Source organism: Accipiter gentilis, chromosome 32, assembly GCF_929443795.1.
Source record: "Accipiter gentilis chromosome 32, bAccGen1.1, whole genome shotgun sequence".
NCBI classification, from domain to species: Eukaryota; Metazoa; Chordata; class Aves; order Accipitriformes; family Accipitridae; genus Astur; species Astur gentilis.
This window is the reverse complement of record NC_064911.1, coordinates 20,513,918-20,531,896: the sequence shown is the minus strand read 5'-3', so window position 1 is coordinate 20,531,896 and position 17,979 is coordinate 20,513,918. Positions and strand designations below refer to the sequence as shown.

At 40.7% G+C, this 17,979-nt stretch overlaps 1 protein-coding gene across 3 annotated transcripts in view; it reads left to right on the top strand.

Annotated features, from left to right (window-relative positions):
• The window catches only part of PPEF1 (protein phosphatase with EF-hand domain 1), a 43,736-nt gene extending 26,087 nt beyond the window's left edge, over positions 1-17,649 (top strand). For all 3 annotated transcript variants that reach the window (XM_049834880.1, XM_049834881.1, XM_049834883.1), the window contains 11 exons: positions 1,343-1,389; positions 5,326-5,492; positions 7,066-7,102; positions 7,552-7,701; positions 9,838-10,023; positions 11,500-11,685; positions 12,317-12,459; positions 13,094-13,200; positions 14,155-14,318; positions 15,155-15,239; positions 15,713-17,649. In XM_049834880.1, coding sequence (XP_049690837.1) covers positions 1,343-1,389; positions 5,326-5,492; positions 7,066-7,102; positions 7,552-7,701; positions 9,838-10,023; positions 11,500-11,685; positions 12,317-12,459; positions 13,094-13,200; positions 14,155-14,318; positions 15,155-15,239; positions 15,713-15,906 — 1,466 coding nt within the window. In that variant the 3' untranslated portion in view covers positions 15,907-17,649. The remainder of the gene's footprint in view (positions 1-1,342; positions 1,390-5,325; positions 5,493-7,065; positions 7,103-7,551; positions 7,702-9,837; positions 10,024-11,499; positions 11,686-12,316; positions 12,460-13,093; positions 13,201-14,154; positions 14,319-15,154; positions 15,240-15,712) is intronic.
• Positions 17,650-17,979: the final 330 nt, after the last annotated feature.

The window sequence follows — 17,979 nt, the reverse complement described above, 5'->3', positions numbered from 1 at the left end:
ATCTAGAATAAATTGAAATTATAAGAAACCCTCATTTCTAAAGGGACTCTGGAGGATGGATCAGTCTTTATACAACCAACAAATTAGTCTCACAGAAGGATGTGATGTATCAGAAGGTAAAGAACCAAGAGCTCATTGCCCATCTATTTTGTTACGCTTTTGTAAATTATGGATAAAGGTATCCTGACTTGCCACAGAACGCAGTAGCTGCAAAACAGAACATTAACTCTTGACAGCTAGCAGTGTGTGCTGTGTGTAATAGTAAAGTGGTATAAGGAAGGGTACTATGACACATGCAAAACAAATAATGTTTTTTAAGTTGTGGTTATACACCTACTTTGATTGCCAGGAAAAGGTTTGTTTAAATGAGGTTTTGGATAAACAGTAATTTGTTAACCAAACCAACAAAACTTCTCTCCAAACCAAGGAAACACAGATTCATACTTGTTTGCTACACAGTGTGTTCTTACTAAGCAAAACATGTTTCTATCGCATTTGCACTGTATAAGCAGCACCTAAAGGGGTCACTTTCCTGCCATTGAAACCAATAACTTTTGTAACCAGAAAGATCCTCTGCAGAAGATGAAAGACCAATTTTTAAACATAATTGGTCCAAAATAATGATTTCCTTAAAATAAGGTATCAATCTCCCCATTTTCTTTTAGTTTCAAATTAATAATACAGATTAAATATGTACCTGAAATGTTTGCATCCACATTTGTGATGAAAATCTATCACAACTTGAAGGACTGCTTAGAATGACATCAGCAGGCTCATAATTAATAGAAAGTTACACAGAAAACATGTAGGCAGGGTAAAAATGTCACTTCTCATTTCCTGCTCATTGGTGATGAAAGCATATTATCACAAAATAGGTTTTGAAACCATTCTGTGGCTTTGTGGTGGTGAGTCACAGACATGAGAAGGTTGGTTCTGTGAGCATGAAATTCAGTCATATGCAGAGGGGAGCTATGCTGCAGTGATCTTTGTGTTGGAGTGAAACCCCCCCCTGCCTGTTCCAAAATAAATGACTTGGAAAGGGCCAAATCTGTCATTTCCCTGAGTGGACCTTTGGCTGTGTGACGGGTCTGATCTTCAGATCCAGCTGGAAGGACAAAAACTTTATGCAAGACAATTGTATACTCTTTTAAGTATTTAATTGCCAGATTTTAGAAGCGGCTTCAGCATGTACCTTAAAATGAAGCTAATCCTGATACAAGGCAAATTACTAAGGAAAACATGGGGAAGAACTGTTAGGACTAACTAATCCAGTTTCATAATTCCAGTTTTTTCCTCCTCTCCAAGAAAATAAAAAAGAAAATGATGTTTTTGTTTCCTGTAGGAGATTTGCATGGAAACCTGGATGATCTTTTGCTGATATTCTATAAGGTAAGCAGGTAGTCTGTGATGTAGCATTTTCACTTCATGACTTGTTAAGAACACGTATTTATGTCTGATAGATTTATCACTGTTAGACCTGTACATGCAGTGTGCATGTACTACACATAGAAATCCTGGAACGATTTGAATGGTGTCTTTGTCATAGCTTTTCCTTCTCCGTATCTTTCTGCTCACTGTGAAGGAGGAGATCCAGGAGATCTTTCTCTTCCTAAATGTTGAACTGGAGCATGAACCAAAACTTAAGAGGGTTCCTTGCAATGTCTCTAAAGTCCTGCCACTGTTTTATATTCCATATTGACTAAAGTCTTCTAAAATCAGGAGCTAACTTAGTTCCTGATGTAACACTACACCATGGATAATTTTGGCCCTCCAGAAGAAATGCAAAAGCTTTCATTTAGGCCTTCCATTGATACCTGCAAAGTGTGTTTTATTATTTGTTTACAGAAACAAAAAAGAGTGCTATCTGTTTAAAAGCTTTTTAAGGTTTGAAAGCAATCGTGCAGTCTGCACAAAATGGAAATACCTTGGGCACCCTTTACATATCCTTGAACAGCTGATTGCTTTTTAATGTTAAAAAAGTGTAGCCCTGTTTTACTGATGTGAAAAAAAAATTAAGGTCCAGGCTATCTTTTCCACAATTGTATATTTAACTGACGATGCAGGAGATTTCCTGTATTTAGTTTCACATTTATCTTTAGCGTGAATCACCACCTTTCATTTAGCAGATACTCTCTTTGATTTGAGCTTTCTGGTGGAAAGGGGTTGTGTCTGATCCTTATACATTCATCTGCACTGAATGGAGGCTGAAGTGAGGTAAACCAGGTGTTTAAATGATGTAATTTTCTCCCTGCTTCCAACTTCATTACACTTTATCTGACACTTGTTGAATTGAAACTTGGTTGTTTTGCCCAAGTGCATACATGAAGCCTGTTGAGGTATAATCAGACCTTTTTACAGAGCTCTGCTTTACTTATCAATCAGTTACATTTAGCTGGTCCTTGGCTTGCAGTCTTCTAGCTGTTATTTTAATTACACAATCTTCCTTTTTGAAACTGGAATAAGAGTATGATACAGATTGGTTTCATACACAGGACCTGAAATGGGAAAAAAACCCTATTATGAAGATATATGCTCAGATATATTTACAACTGCAATAAGCCTGAATTTTACTCCTTTGGAGTGAACAGAAGATGATTCTTTTTCCCCTCTCTAATAGATGTTACAAAGAGAAAAAAACTCTAAGCAAGGACTAAATCTTGACTTCAGTAAAATCAGAGCCTAAACTCCCGCTGACTTCAGGGACTAGAGTTTACCCCCATTTGTTCTCTGTTAAGCTTCTAGGGGAGTCCTTCCACCAAACCAAATAAAATGGACAAATATTTTGTCATTTCAAAGTGGCTGAGAAAATTGAGAGCACATGATAGAGCTGCTTAGTTATTTAGAAGCAAATTAAATGACACTATTTTCTGTCCCCTCTGAGCAGTTTACTCAGCAGAGCAGGGAACCCAGTCAGCCTCTGGGATCCATTTTTTTCTGCTTCCCTAACACTGTTTCAGTTGGAAGGGATTTCCTCCTCTGAATTGGTATGAATCACCCATAAACTTAAACAAGAGGGTGCAATCCTAAACAGTGCCATGAGGAGTGTAGTGATCTCAGGTCTGCACAGAGCTGTGCAGAGCTGAAATGGCTGCTGACACATTTTGGAGGCCTGCATGCAGACCAGCCACCTTGCACATAGTGCTCTGTCCAGGGAACTTTTATCACAGTGTTTTTACACTGCTAACAGTAAACACACAGAAGCTAGCAATCTACAGCTTATCAATGCAATGCTGGTTATAATAGCATGTATAATTCTTAAACCTGGTTTGGGTGAGGCTAAGATAATTACTTTTTTCTCAATAGCCACTTTGTAAGGCTCGTTCAGTCCCTGCATTAATCTCCATTAAATTACAGCATTTCCTGAAATTCCTTGAAACTCTTGAATTTCAAATGATGTATTGCTAAATTAAATTGTTAAATGGATGCTATGGATAGAAATAGCCTGAAGCTGTAGAAAACACAAATGACAAACGGAAGTTAATTAATCACTAACCCAGCAGATACAGTAAGGATGCCCAGCAGCAAGTTGCCTTGTTCGCCTCTTTGACGTGTCAGAGCCTGCAACAGCCTTTAATTTAGTTTTGTTCTTACTGTTGGTTGAAACCACAGAAAAGGAAATAAAAACTCTGCATGAGTGTGGAACAAAACTGAAATGTCACATTGAAGTTGGAAGTCCAAAACAAACTCTCATTTGAAACTAAGAGTTGTGTGTAAGCTTTTCCAAAAGAAATAATAGAGTCTGCAGAGTGCTTCAGCAGATCTGTCTTTTAGGACTGCAGTTACAGAGTGGCTGTGTGTATACTGACAATCTGCTGGTGATTCACATCCCTATTGGTTTTAAGGCAAAGCTTTTATTAATTCATTTTTCCAGGAGCTGCAGCTGAGTCTCTCCTGCCTGTTCCATTCCTGAAATCTGTCCTTTCTTTTTTAAAACCACTACAACCCACTGCATTAGCAGAGTCTCATAAATTGCCACAGAGCAACTACAGGCCTCTTCTAAGTTAACTTGGAGAGAGCTGGGAAGAGGCTATGCCAAAAACCAAGCAAGCCATATTTACAGCAGTCAGGATTGTGCCAGTGTGGGAATCGAGAGATCAGGATTCACTGCTGCATCCTGATGTAACAGCACAGGACACTGATTGGGACAAAAAAGATATTTCCTGATGGATTCAAATCAAATGTTTAATTGAGTCTCTGACCAAGTAATCCCTGACATCCTGCAATAAACCTGCTAAGGCAGTACACCAGGGAATGCCATAGGAAATGCTGGACACCAATGGCAGTAGCTGTATTCAGGAAGTGGGATGTCTTGCAATGCTGCCAAACCTGTTAAGAATGGCTCCCACAGCTGTAATGTGATTTTATATATGTTCTATTGATAGTTCTTATGCATGCCAATTGTGAAAAGAGGTTACCTTTTTCTGGCAAGTCAAAATTGAAATAATATTTCTGATACTCATGATTGGAAATGATGAAGCTACACATAGTTGCGGCTATATTTTCTGTAAGCTGATGGCACCTGTTGATGTGTTTATAACTAATCTAATGAAACATACCATCAATTCACTATACTAGCTTTTGATAAGTCACCATTCATAATAAAACATTGCTCTGTATCTTCCGAAAAAAAAAAGGTAAGAAATACCTGTATGTACAGCCTCTCAGGTTTGTGAGTGTTCAGGTATATCGTAGCCCTGGTGGGGGACAAAGTGCAATGTGCATAAAATTGAAGTAGTGCTTTCAGGATTAAAGCAACTGGAATCAAGTTCTTCAGAGTTCTGTATTAAGATTTGATATCCTCTGGACTATAGTCTTTCTCAGGACTTCTGGAAGCCTACACTGCAAACAATGTTTAACTATATGAAATCAATTTTCTTACTGAATAAGGAAACATAAGGACCTTCAGACTTGTGTCAGAAGATAATTTTTCATGGATTTCTTGTCTTCTATTCAAAATGAATGACTCCCTTCTATTTGCAAGTGCATAACTTCCTAGCAGCAGTTGCATTAACAGAAAAGTGTATTTTATTACAAGACTAATGTTCCTTTTGGTCCCTTTCAATTTAATTAAATATATAAAGGAAAGGATTAGAGGTGGCATTGTAAGAACAGCTAGAGAGGTCATCTCTGATGGCTCATACAGATTGTCTGATACAGAGGTTTTTGTTCTAAACAGTAGAAATAAAGGAAAGCTGCATTTTAGATCTCTATTAATGCAGGTTTTTGCAGATTTTCTAGCAATGTGATCTCATTTAAATGCTATTTCATTTATTACAGTAGCATAGCAGCATCTCTAAATGTCCTTGTTTTTGTTTCCTTCTGCAGAATGGTCTGCCTTCAGAACAAAACCGTTACGTCTTTAACGGTGATTTTGTTGACAGAGGGAAAAATTCTATGGAAATACTTATAATACTGTTTGCATTTCTTCTTATCTACCCCAATGATTTACACTTGAATAGAGGAAACCATGAAGACTACATCATGAACCTGAGGTGGGTTTTAGGGGCCAGGGGGCAGGGGAGGGGGCAGTATCTGGCCTTTCATTAGAAATGTTGGAGATTCTGAATACTACTTTAGCCACTGGGACACTCTAAAACAGAAGTAATGTTTTATTAAGTATTCAGGTGTACCTTTGCATCTTCAAGATGTGTGAGAAGGGCAAAGATCATCCTCGTTACACACAGACACTCGAATGGGAGTCATGTCTCCTCTCTGACCTAATCACAATCCATTGAGTCAATGGGCTTGGTGCAGCTTCTGGAGTATCAAATCTGGGAAAGGCGGGGATGGATGGAAGGGTGATATTTTAGTTAAAGCATTGGCTTTTTCCATAACATAGCAAAAGACATAATAGTATGCAATATAATGGAACTAGTCAACCAGGAGCTGATATTTCACTTAACTTTAGACTAAGATGTCACTTCCCAAACACACGGAGCAGGTAAATATCCTAGCTCCTACACAGAGGAGGTCCATTAGTTGAGAGGTGGCAGTCTGACCCATTGCAGGAACAGCTGAGACCCTGTTTCTAACGCAGACATTTGTACTCAGCTGTACAGCATTGCCAAGGGAGTGAGCACAGCCAGAGTCTCGGGCTGTAGTGAAAGCGTGACTGGTAGACAAAACCATCTCACAGACGTGAGAAGTCAGTCCTAGTCCCTACAATTCTATGCCTCCCCAGTACGTCTTTGGGTGACTGGCTGGTGGTTAACTTGTTGTACCCCTTCTATCACTTGTGTGCATACAGAATATATTGCAGTTTTAACACGGGCATAAACCTGGATTAGAGGCCCATGTTCAAATCTTACTAATGATCCATGTAAGAGAATCAGTTTCACATGACACTTCCTTTTTCAGCACTTAATTAAAACAAACAAACAAACCCAAAACCCAAACAAAAACCCCAAAAACAAACCATAGAGAAAGATCAGTTACTTTATCTACAAGGTAGGAAAATTCCCACCCAAAGTAGTAAAAAATATTAACTAAGTTTGTGATGGTGTGGAGTGCAAAGACGCGTTCCTGTGTATGGCTCTTTGCTGGGCATTTTGATTAGCAGTGCTGCACATCAGTAAATTTGAAAGCTGGTGGTGTGAAAATGCCCCTTGCACCAAGGATATCTTTGTCTTAAAAGAATGAGTATCAAAATCCTTATCCCTTGTGAGGGAAAAGACATGATAGATGACATTGTCTAATAAAGTTGAGTGATTTAGGACAAAAAATCTGTGGAGGTTTTTTGGGAATTTTTGCCCATCATCAGTTAGGTTCCTTTGAAATTTCTCTGCAGTATCTGAAAGGTAAAACTGCTAAGCTATTTCATTTAGATGGAAAAAAGGCCACTTAATAATTATTGGTCTGGATTCTGTTCCTGATCTCTTGTATGTACAAGAAATCAGTTTAACTCAATTCTTGAGAAAGAGCAGAAGAAAGCATCTTTAAAACTGAGGTGAGACAGAATGGCAGGAGAAAAACAGGGCTAGAAAACTCCTGGCAAACACTGTAGTGCAAAACATGATGCAGAAAGGGCGTGCTGAAAACCAGTTTGTTATGCTGTCCTATTTTCAGATATGGCTTCACAAAAGAAGTTTCGAAGAAGTACAAGGTAAGATTCCTCCTCCTTATCCTGTATTTTCTTTGTAGTCTTGCAAGTGCAAAATGAAACTATGTAAACAAGGAAACTTCCAGTTTATTTAGGTGTAGTACAGAATGACTTTAGTAATGTAGTTGAAATTATTTTGGATTTTCAGTGGAATAACTGACAAAACAGCTTAAGCCTTTTATGCTCAGAGTTCTATAGGGTGAAATAAATAACATCCATAAGCCACTCAAGAACACAAAAAGAAGTGAACGTGAAAGAAAAACGAAAAGCTACAGAGACAATCAAATGGCCTTAAGGTAAATGTCAGAACATGTTTGTCAGTGTTGCAGTTTGGGGTGCCACCTGGATGGAACCGGTCATACAGACTGTGGCAGACACTTCAGCAAAATCTTGAATTTAGAAGCAACAGAATCTGCTGGAAATAGCATCTAATATAAGAGTATGTTTTACAGGACCATGGGCAACAGATTTTGTGTCTTCTGCGAGACGTCTTTAGCTGGCTTCCCCTTGCCACTATAATTGATAGCAAAGTTCTTATCCTACATGGAGGGATTTCAGACACCACAGATTTGGATTTCCTGAATGCACTTGAGAGAAATAAGGTAAGAGATCATATCTGGGGGGTGGGGTGGTGGTGGTGGTCTAATTTTGTTTTGTTTAAAAAAATCTAGCAGTACAAATACTAAGATCAAGTTGCACTAGGAAAGGAAATGGCTGCTGTATAAGGTACATAAGGAAAAAAAAAAAGTCTTGTTTTTCTTCAAAATCAGTGTTTAGGAAGGAAGGTTTCAGTAGGTATTGGGAGCCAATTGTTTGGCTGCTGTAAAATAACATGGGCCTTTTGATTTTAAAATAGCTAAAAATACTTTAGATGCCTCCTTCCTGCAGTGATGATGCATTAGCCAGAAAGTATGAAAAGTACTTAATTCTCAGGCATTTCCGAACACTTTAGAAATCAGTCTAGCCACATCTTTCTAGCACTGCCTTTTGTCCCAGGGCTGTGCTGCTGCTGCTGCCTGTTGTGTGGGGGAAGCTCTCCACCTGTGAGGCACTCCATTGGCAGCAGCGGAGCTTTGCACATGTGGGAGAGCCTTTCCAGCAGCATCAAACTTCAAGACCTGGCCTCGAAGACAGGAACTGCTGCTTTTCAGGGATTTAGAGGACAGAAATGTTCTCTTTTTTCTGAAATGGTGAGAAAACAGCTCTATCAAATCAGTGGAAAATGATGTGGGATTTGGTCTCAATTTAGACAACTAAATCAAGATGTCTGCTTGTGATCAGGGTGCTTAGGCTCCTTATAATCAGTGGAGATCCAGGTCTTATCATTGCTCAGGCATAGGTCTCCAGTGCTGTTCCTGGAAGCACCCTGTAGCCTAGAGATATCCCCTCTGGCCTCTGCCTGCCTCTGGAGAAAGTTGTCTTCACAGGTCTCCTCCACCGGTCTCCTTTAGGTTTGATTCGTATCTGCCCATCTCATGCTAATTCACAGATAAGGCAGAGCATCCCAGATGGCACTACATACCTATGTTTAAGCAACCTTGTGTACCTTGTCATTAGTGTCTGTGGAATCCAGAACTATTTCTCTCATCCTCATGTTTTCTAATGCAGAAATAAATGCTTTACAGGACAGTCAGGTGTATCTCTGTTTCTTAAAGATGTGAAAAAGGGCAATGAATGCTTCTGGCCATTGGAGTCTGGGTTCCGTTGGCTGTATCACTGTACACTAAAATTGGGTACCTAACTACAGATGTAGGTGTCTTAACTGTGAGCTCTGTTCTGCCCACACTTTCACCAAGGCTGGGCTCGGCATGTTGCTGATGCGGTATCTGTGAAATTCAGAATTAACAGGTCAAAGTTGCTGCCACAGGAGAGCGTTGCTAATGAGACATGTGTGGGCTACAACTCGCAGTAATATCACTCAAGGCCAACTGATGTATTTTAATTGGTACAGCTGGCAACTGACAGGTCTCAAATACTGGTCAGCGCACTGGGGAATAACCCAGTGTTTTGCATTTTGTTTTGCATCAGTCCTTTCCTTTGTTAAAGAGTAGACTTTTGGGTGGTGGTGGTGTTTTGTTGTTGGGATTTTTTTTGTTTTGGAAATGTGCTAGTATTGAGAAAATTTCAAATGAGAAGAAAAGATACTCCCTAGAGAAGAGTCTGTATTAATGGGCATTCATGGAGCCATAGCACACAGCTCTGAAAAAGCAAATGCCCATGCGTATTGGAAGAGGTTAATTTAACAATAAAAGGGCCTGCTGTAATACTTCATAATTTCACTGTTATCCTCCCAGTATTCCATTTATTTTAGCCAAATTAACCTAGCGGCATGCTACTGTATCAGAATAGTAGTGAATGCAGTTCATCTTCAGTACCGTATACACATATATTTTCAGTTTCCAGTGAAGCTGGGCACTTTGAGTGTCATCCCTGAGTCCGGACCATACTTGCTCTATAGTGAGACCTTATGATTGACTGTGGCTTGGAATGAGTCTGTGTGTCTGGATCAGAATGTGAGAGCAGCTCTGAAGAGGCTGGTCACTGATAGACATAAAGCAAAATTTCTGCAAGTGCCAAACACCTGCAGCTTCAACCAAACCTGTGAGTTCAGGACATGAGAGAGTTTAATACTAAGTACAGGAAACAGGAGCTGATATGCCTTTCAGCTGACATGTCTGTTATCATCTTTATGTTCTGGTAACTCTTTCTTTTTTTTTTTTTTTTTTTTTTTTTTGAAGTTGAAATCTTTGATGCGGCCACCAAAGTCAGTGAGAGACAGACAGGACCAACTGAAGGAGAGAATTCCCACCACCAGACCCAGTAAACACACTGCAGGGAAAACACAACACATCTCTTTATCGGGCTCTGCTGAGCCTTCAGGCTCAAATTTGCCTCCAGACCCCGCCCTGAAGGAATGGAAACAAGTAGGTGAAACCAAAGACAGACTGATTCCGAACCCCCGCTGCACAAAACCAGCAGGTGCTCTGCTCAGGCAGTATGTTTGAGTCTGAGGGAACTGTCTCTTGGTAAAAACCCCATCATTCTTGGGAGTATACTAGCCAGCTATTAGTTATTCGGATGCTTTTTATAGACCTGGTAATAAAGGCTTGTGATTTTTATACCTAACAAGTACAGCTTACCCAGTGTTTTCTGAGCCGTTAGGAGGAGGAAACTGCTCAGTACAAAATGTGTTTGCGTGCCCTCATGTGGTTGGATCTGTTGGTACATACGTGGTTGTAAGTTTAAATAGGCCAGACTTTGCAATCCTTGGTGATAGTGAGCACCTTTTTTTGGCTGTGGTTTTGGCAGCTGAATGCTGATACTGTCCAAAAAACCCAACTCCTGAGACCTACAGGCTGATTACTCAAGAGTGGGAAGTTTTTTCCTCTGGCTGTTCATTTCCTCTTGAATATTAGAGGCAATATGGAGCTCTTGTCATACTGTAATTTAACGAATGGTGACAATGCGAAAAGCTTAATTTGCACAGAAATTTAGAAGCTCAAAATTGAGTTTTATATAAGTTTATTTTTCTGAGCCTCTCTTCAGACAACTGCTTCAAGGGGCAGACAGTTTTCTTTTGCTTCTTGAGAAGCAAATCTGTCTCTGAAAATCTGATTTCCCAAGATACCTATGTGAGCTACAAACTAACATAATGGGCACGAGCAACCCCCCCGAAATATGACAGTCCCCCAGCTAACCAAGTGTCCACTCAGCCACACTCACAAACGTGAAGTGGAATGTGTTAAGTGTACATCTTGTCCAGTGAAGTTTAAACAAACACATTTTGCCTCATGTTTGCTACTGATGAGAATTATTAGGTTAGGTGACTTTAAACCATGATAATTCATCCTCATGTCTGATTCCTACTAAAATGCTAATATGTAAAATCTTGTTTTGAAACATGAGCTAACTGAAGACAATAAAGCCAAAGGCAGCTCTTGTCATGTTTAGAATAGGCACTTCCAAGCTTAGTTTAGGTAAAACCATCAACCCATGTGGTTATCAGGTCTATGCTGGAAAATAGAAAATGCCTCTCACACCTATGTGTGAAGAAGGAAGCTTTTGCTCTCTTTGAAATAGCCCAGGTACCATTCCTGAGGCACCCACCTGAGTCTGGAAGCCTCAGCTGTAAAAGGAGGTACATTTCTGAAATGATATTTCATCAGAGGAAAGTTCATCCAAAATATAGAAAATGTTTCTTAAGAAAAGTAGAACAAAATTTTCAGCCCAAAAGAATGCCCTGCTGAAAGGAAGGAAGAAAACACAAGACCTACTGTTAGCTCAGGTGTGTTTTCTCCCTGTACTGTGGGGCTTTTGCTATAGCCAGTACTTTAGACAGCCATAGCCTGTCAGTTCTCACCTACTATCAGCCCTCACTTGCTTGAGTTTGCTATTTATAGATCCTTGACATTCTCTGGAGCGATCCAAGAAGCCAGAATGGCTGTACACCAAACAAGTGTCGAGGAGGAGGTTGTTACTTTGGTCCCGATGTCACTGCCAAGCTGTTTGAAAGGTATAATCTAAAGATGCTCATCAGGTCTCATGAATTCAAGCCAGAAGGTTATGAGATCAGTCACAATGGGAAGGTGAGGTGCTTCCATGTAAAGTAGAATTCTCCTGTGAATTTCACAGGCATATCCACAGCTTTGTCTGCAAAGTTAAAAAAAAAAATGAATGACTTCTTTAAAATGGGTTTGGGGGAATTGTGTGCTAGATAGATGCTAGAAGAAATTATGGAGTTCTGACAAAATTCTTTACAGCTTCAGGGAGTGGGGACTGGCTTATTACTCGTGTGAAAACAAATGAACATCAACAAAATCCCTGAGGAGAGTTATGTGTAAATACAGTGCAAGAGATGCTCTAAGGCTCTAGAAGCCTTTTAACTTAATTTCTTTTCTGACCCTACTCTGACATGCTATATCAGGAAGCCAGCAAGAATCCTGAAAACCAGATCTATCTTAGAAAGAGGTTTCTGCTAAACAGCATGTTGTATCACACTTCCCTCTGAACCGAAATCTTCCTGTATCAGGCCAAAAATACAGGCCTGGAGCTCTGACTCAGAAAACGTGAACGATTTGGTGAACAGTGTAGTTGTTGATCTCTGGTTTTATATGTAGACAATTTTGTAACCTGCATGTTTTGCTAAGATCAGTTTCAGAAATCAGTCTCAAGGAGAGTTGTTCTAGCCAATCCAGTTTCTTTATTTCCTATGATCAGGTTATCACTATATTTTCTGCCTCTAACTATTATGAAGAGGGAAGCAACCGGGGAGCATACATCAAACTGAATCCTGAACTGATTCCTCGGTTTGTACAGTACCAAGTCAGCAAGTACACACGCAGGCAGAATCTTCGGGAGAGGTAAAGCTGTGTGTTGTATGCAGCAAGCGTGTACTCACTTAGCATGTGAATACCTGCCACAAATCTATAGCTTCACTGAATAATTGAACAGGCATCTATTTTCCTTGGTTTTCTTTATTTTTCTGTTTTACAATTTAAAAAAATTAATGCAGCAGACAAAACATGTTTTAAGTGCTCTAACTTGGTTTCCTGAGAAACTCCCAAAGGTAATTGGATGTAGTAAGCAGTTAGAACAGACCATTGTCAGGGACTAGTAAAGGGCCTGTGCCTGTCTGTCAGGTCTGCTTTAAGGCTGCAGTGTTAATCTGGACAAATCCTGTTATGAATTGAGTCCAAAAAGTTTATCATGACAGCTTTGCCATGCCTAGCACTGTGGTTAGATTTACTAAAGCAAAGCAGCTTAGAATTACCAGCACAAACTCGATTATCTCTTAAATTCAGATTATTCTTATGGGCCTTTGTTTGTTTTGTTGGTTTTGTTCTTCCCTGTCCGGCACCATGTTGTCTTTTAGGATGACCCTAAACATGCTACATGTTAAAGGATATAAGAATTTGATAATGAATGTTGAAAAGCATAAAATGTTAGAGGATTTCAATCCTTTAATAATCTGCTCTGCATTTTTTTTCCTTCTAGGGTGGGTACAATTGAATCATCTGCCTTAAAGTGCTTACGAGAGAAGATTTATGCTCACAGGGCTGAACTCACTAGTGCTTTTGCACAATATGACCTCAATGGCACAGGTAACGTCCAGCTGCCACCATGGGGAAAGCAGCTTCCATGTGCGTGTGGGGGCAGAGGGGACAAACCCCATGGAGATGGGTCCTACCTGCAGCGTAAGGCTGGAAGGCAGCACAGGCTAGTTGATCTTGTGTTCTTCCTGACCACAGTGGAGGAGAGGTATTAGCAATTGCCTAGCCCCAGAAAAGAACCTGAGGTGGATGAAGCTTTAAGTAGGAAGAAGAAAACAAACGAAATGCATGGGCAAATAAGGGAATGGTGTCTGTTGTTGAGCAGTTTGGACAGGCAAATCTAGCTCCAGAAGCTCAAAGGTCACCACCTTCACTTAGGTGCATCTTCAGAAGATGTCAGACAGGAAACTGGGGTCTTGGGTGAGAGGGAACTGGTCTTCATCTGTGTCTGGGAGATACCTGAGGAAAGCTGACTGGCTATGCCACTAGCAGACACACACTCACCCATCAGTTGAGGAAAAGTCAGTGGTTAAACTGATACATGAACCTTTTATGTAGGAGCAAGTTGTTGATGATTTCTATCACAAATACAACTTTACCTCATGATGGCTTCTCACTTGGCTGGGTTGTCATCTGTGCCCCTAAAAGGGCAATCAATAACATGATGGTACTGCCTCTTTGGCCACTGAACAACTGTTTAACATGTTTCTGTCTTACTGGGTTTTCAGCCATGTATATGTCTCTAGTTGCAGCTCAGCTCACATCTGAAATACTCTTCATGGCATCAACTCAAAAGGTATTAAAACATGCTACACATCATAATAGCATCACAAAGTTGTTGAGGTTGGAAGGGACCTATGGAAATGTCTAGTCCCACCCCACTGCCTATTGTTATGAGGGTTTTTTATCCCAGGGTTAGGAGAAAATGTTTGTTTTGCAACTGCTCTTACTGATGTGTGCTGTATCATGTACTGCTTGTAACCATGAACTGACCCCTTCTGGCAGGCAGGATTTCTGTCAATGACTGGGCTGCAGTGATGGAGTCTGTCCTACAGCTGGAACTGCCCTGGAGGATGCTGCGCTCACAGTTAGCACAGACGACCCCAGATGGAGAAGTTGACTTCATGTCATGTTTTTATGACTTGAAAATAGGTCAACCTATAAAAGAGGTAAGGACGAAAATGCCTCCTTGCAAATCTTGGAGGAGCAGCTTTTGGTGCAACTTGAGGCACAAGACAGTGGTTTGGCCAATCAGGTAGACATCTACAGCTGAACTGGTTGCCAAGCTTCTTTTTATAGTCACTGGAGGGAAATGAGCAGTGCTAGGGTAGGAATCATCATTCCCTGCTAAGGTAGATGCTTAAAATAGGTTGGATGAATCACATGCTAGGACTGCTTCTTACTTTCCATTGAGTCTCAAGGGTGTTTAGATAATGTAGCTGAGGAGATGCGACAAAGCCTACCCAGAGCACTCAACCCTTACTCTTTGAGACGAACTTTTCAAATGTGCACCAGAGCCAATTCAGGCACCTGTAGGAGGGAGTCACATTTGTACATGGCCCTTTAGATGTTTTAACAGTAGCTGAGGTCTCTTCTACAGAGTCCAGTTGTTACCAAGTGGCTGCATAGTGATTTGGTACTTGCCCATCGCTGTCATTTTCTAAATGGCAGGCTCCAGTCATGTATGTACAGTAAAAGCTTTGTATGGGTGCATGGCATACAGCATCTTCCCTAGATTATCCGTACTTCCACAAATAACTACTGAAGGAGGAGGTTTGAAGGGCTCCTTCCCCTTTGTCCTGCCATCTGAAAGGGACAGGGTTTAGCTGATTATTCCTCAGGGCAATACACTAAGTATCATTCCAGGGAACTCAAGCGTAAGGAATTTTTTTTTAAACATTTGACAAGTTAGACTGGGAAAATAGATTTGGATAGTACATATTCTGTGGTTATCCTAATGCACACCAAGGTCTGAACAGTTTCCTTTCTGTGACTTCAAAACCAGGTTCAGCCAGCTTTGGTGGAAACACTGTGCAGATACAGAAAGGATCTGGAGATCATCTTTAATGTCATTGACAAAGATCACTCAGGTAAGCCTAGGTAACTCCACTATACCAGCTCTAAGAAGCCTATACTAGTTATCTTTCCCCACTGTGTTTCCTCCTTAAGGCTTCTAAATATAGAGGAACCAGAGGTGATGTCATTTTTCCATTTTAGTGAAGACTAATTTAAGCAGTCAGGCTGTAACCATATTAGGGGTGGTGCACAGAGCCTAACGTGAGAAAAACTTCTCATATCCCATCTCCAGTACTGGCTTCACTCTTTCGGGGGCTTTTTCTCCCTTCCACTCTCACTCAGTATTTACTGCTTTCTCAATTCTGCTGTTGAAAGCATTAGATCATTACCTGAAGTAAAAATGTGCTTCAGTCATGAAATCACAAAACTCACCCAAGCCATGGTAGGTAGGTAACTTTCTTGCAGTGAAGGAGCGTGCATGCGTGTGTGTATGCAGGAATGGGAAACAGCACTGCAAAAAAAGCAACCTGCTGTCTGTCTCCTTTAGGTCTGATTTCTCTTGAGGAGTTTGGCCAGACATGGAAACTCTTTGCTTCTCACCTGGGTATTGATGTGTACGATGAATCCCTTGACAAGTTAGTCCTCAGCATAGACTACAACAAAGATGGCCACATCGACTTCAATGAATTTTTAGAGGCCTTTCATGTGGTTCATAGACTAGAGAAGAAGGCAAACTCATGAAAAGGTAGAACTTGTGGGCTGTCTTGGAAGCTCACCTTCCTGTCATTAGTCATACGCAGTCTGGGAAACGAATTTCCAGACTCCCAATAAATGGGCTGCTCGATACTGTAAGCATTGCGGTCACTGTGTAAGCCTTTATTTAGTCCCTTCTAGATGGCATATACATGCTAGTAATGAGCCAGAAGAGATGAAAACCCACGACTTATAGTATTAGTTTGTCACTGCCACATCAGTACTTTACAATTTATCCTCCCCTTTGGTGGCATCTCCCCCATCCATGTAATCTGTGAACACTGCCAAGGCCGTACCTACAACCCACAGGAAGAGAAACTTTGGAATGCTTCTTTCAGCAGGCCCTAGTGTCAGCTGAGAAGTAGTGCTGATGGCAGCAAGGAACATATCAGACCCTCCCTGGCAATACAACAGGCATGACAGAGGCCTGCTATGGACTATCCAATCCAGGAGAGGAAAATAGGGAAGAACCACCATCTAGTAAAGAGAGGTAGTTCTGCATTTAATCTTCCTCTTCACGTGATGCAGTGGAAGGAAAACATTCCAGGTCACTATCTATCCTCCTCAAAGTTTACAGACACAACTTAAAGGATCTTAGTTGAAAGGCATTTATGCTTGCACTAGATTTCCTCTTGCCATTGCTTACTTTTCCCTATATTTGTTGGGGCTTGGAGCTAAGAAAGTAATAACTTACCACCTTACTGAAGGCTAAATCCATAGCATGTTAATGTAACATATGATAGATCACAAAATAAAGCTTTAGCTTTCACAATAATGTGTAAGGGTGGTGTCTTTTTGCCTGTATTTTGGTATCCTATACCTATGAGAGTACAACACACCTTTCCTGGAGATGAACTGGATTTCTTTAAAACAAAGAGATGAGTAAGAACACAGAAGTAAATAGATTTTGATACTACTGAACCTAATAACTATTCTTGCATATAGTTAAGCATAAATTCTTTATCAAGTAAACAGAAATTCTGAAATTGAGGTTTTGGAACACAGTGCCCCTGGCCTCTTCCCAACTGCAAGCCAACACTCCCATTCCTACAAGTACTACCGCATCTGCTCCTGTGGGAGAGAGCAGGGAGATCTGGACCTAATTCTCTTCCATGTTACACTGAAAGCAACACACTGCTGCAAAGTGAAGTGCAGCCAGGTCAGGAGCTTTTTGAGACAGTACTTACCTCATTCAGCCTTAGTAAATACAATGGGCATAAAGTGCTTTTTGGGTACAAAACAGTTGCAGCCTAGCCTGTCTTCAAATTTTAGTAAGAAAACATAAACTAATTAAAGTAGCTAGGTTTTATTTAATAATGGTGTTGAAAGCAGAAAAAAAAGCATCCTTCCCAGTTTATCATGACAGAATGTAACAGCAGCCTAAGCTTATGATATACTGCTGTCTGAAACCTTATTTTCTATGATTAAATACAAAACACTTTTCCAGAAGTATTTTGTAGCTTGACACATGAATAAATAAATGTGCACACACTTAGCTCTAGTGCCTAGGGGAGGGGGGAAGAAAAATCTTTAATAGTGCAAACAAAATTTACAGTAAAACATTAATGGCATTGGTAATATTGAATGTATATTTTTTTAGCATGGATTTATTCTGATCTATGCACCGTGAGGCTCAGTCCCACCTTATTCCAGTGACAAAAAGGCTCCACCTAAGGACAACACCACTGCGCATGGTGGGAATCTCGCTTCCCACTGCTCGTTTCCTTGCTGTGGGTGCAAAGCAACGAGGTGGAAGGGGACAGCGCAGCCCTTTGGCATCCTCGCTAGGGTGTCTGACAAGACGGGAGAGCTCAGGAACATGGCTGACAGCCTCCAGCTTAGGCATCCCCCTCCAATAACATGCTCCTGAAGCTACCCAAACATGACCTAGAAGATGCTCACCTTGAGGGATCACTTCACAAGAAGGGATGTATATGTAAGGCCGTGGCGCCGTGCTTCATGTGGCAGGTGGTGAGATGAGGCTTTCAGGGACGCAGTACTTTAGTATGAGAGGAGCCGAAGAAGAAAAAGCCTGCCCTGTCAGCTGCTAGTGGCACACAA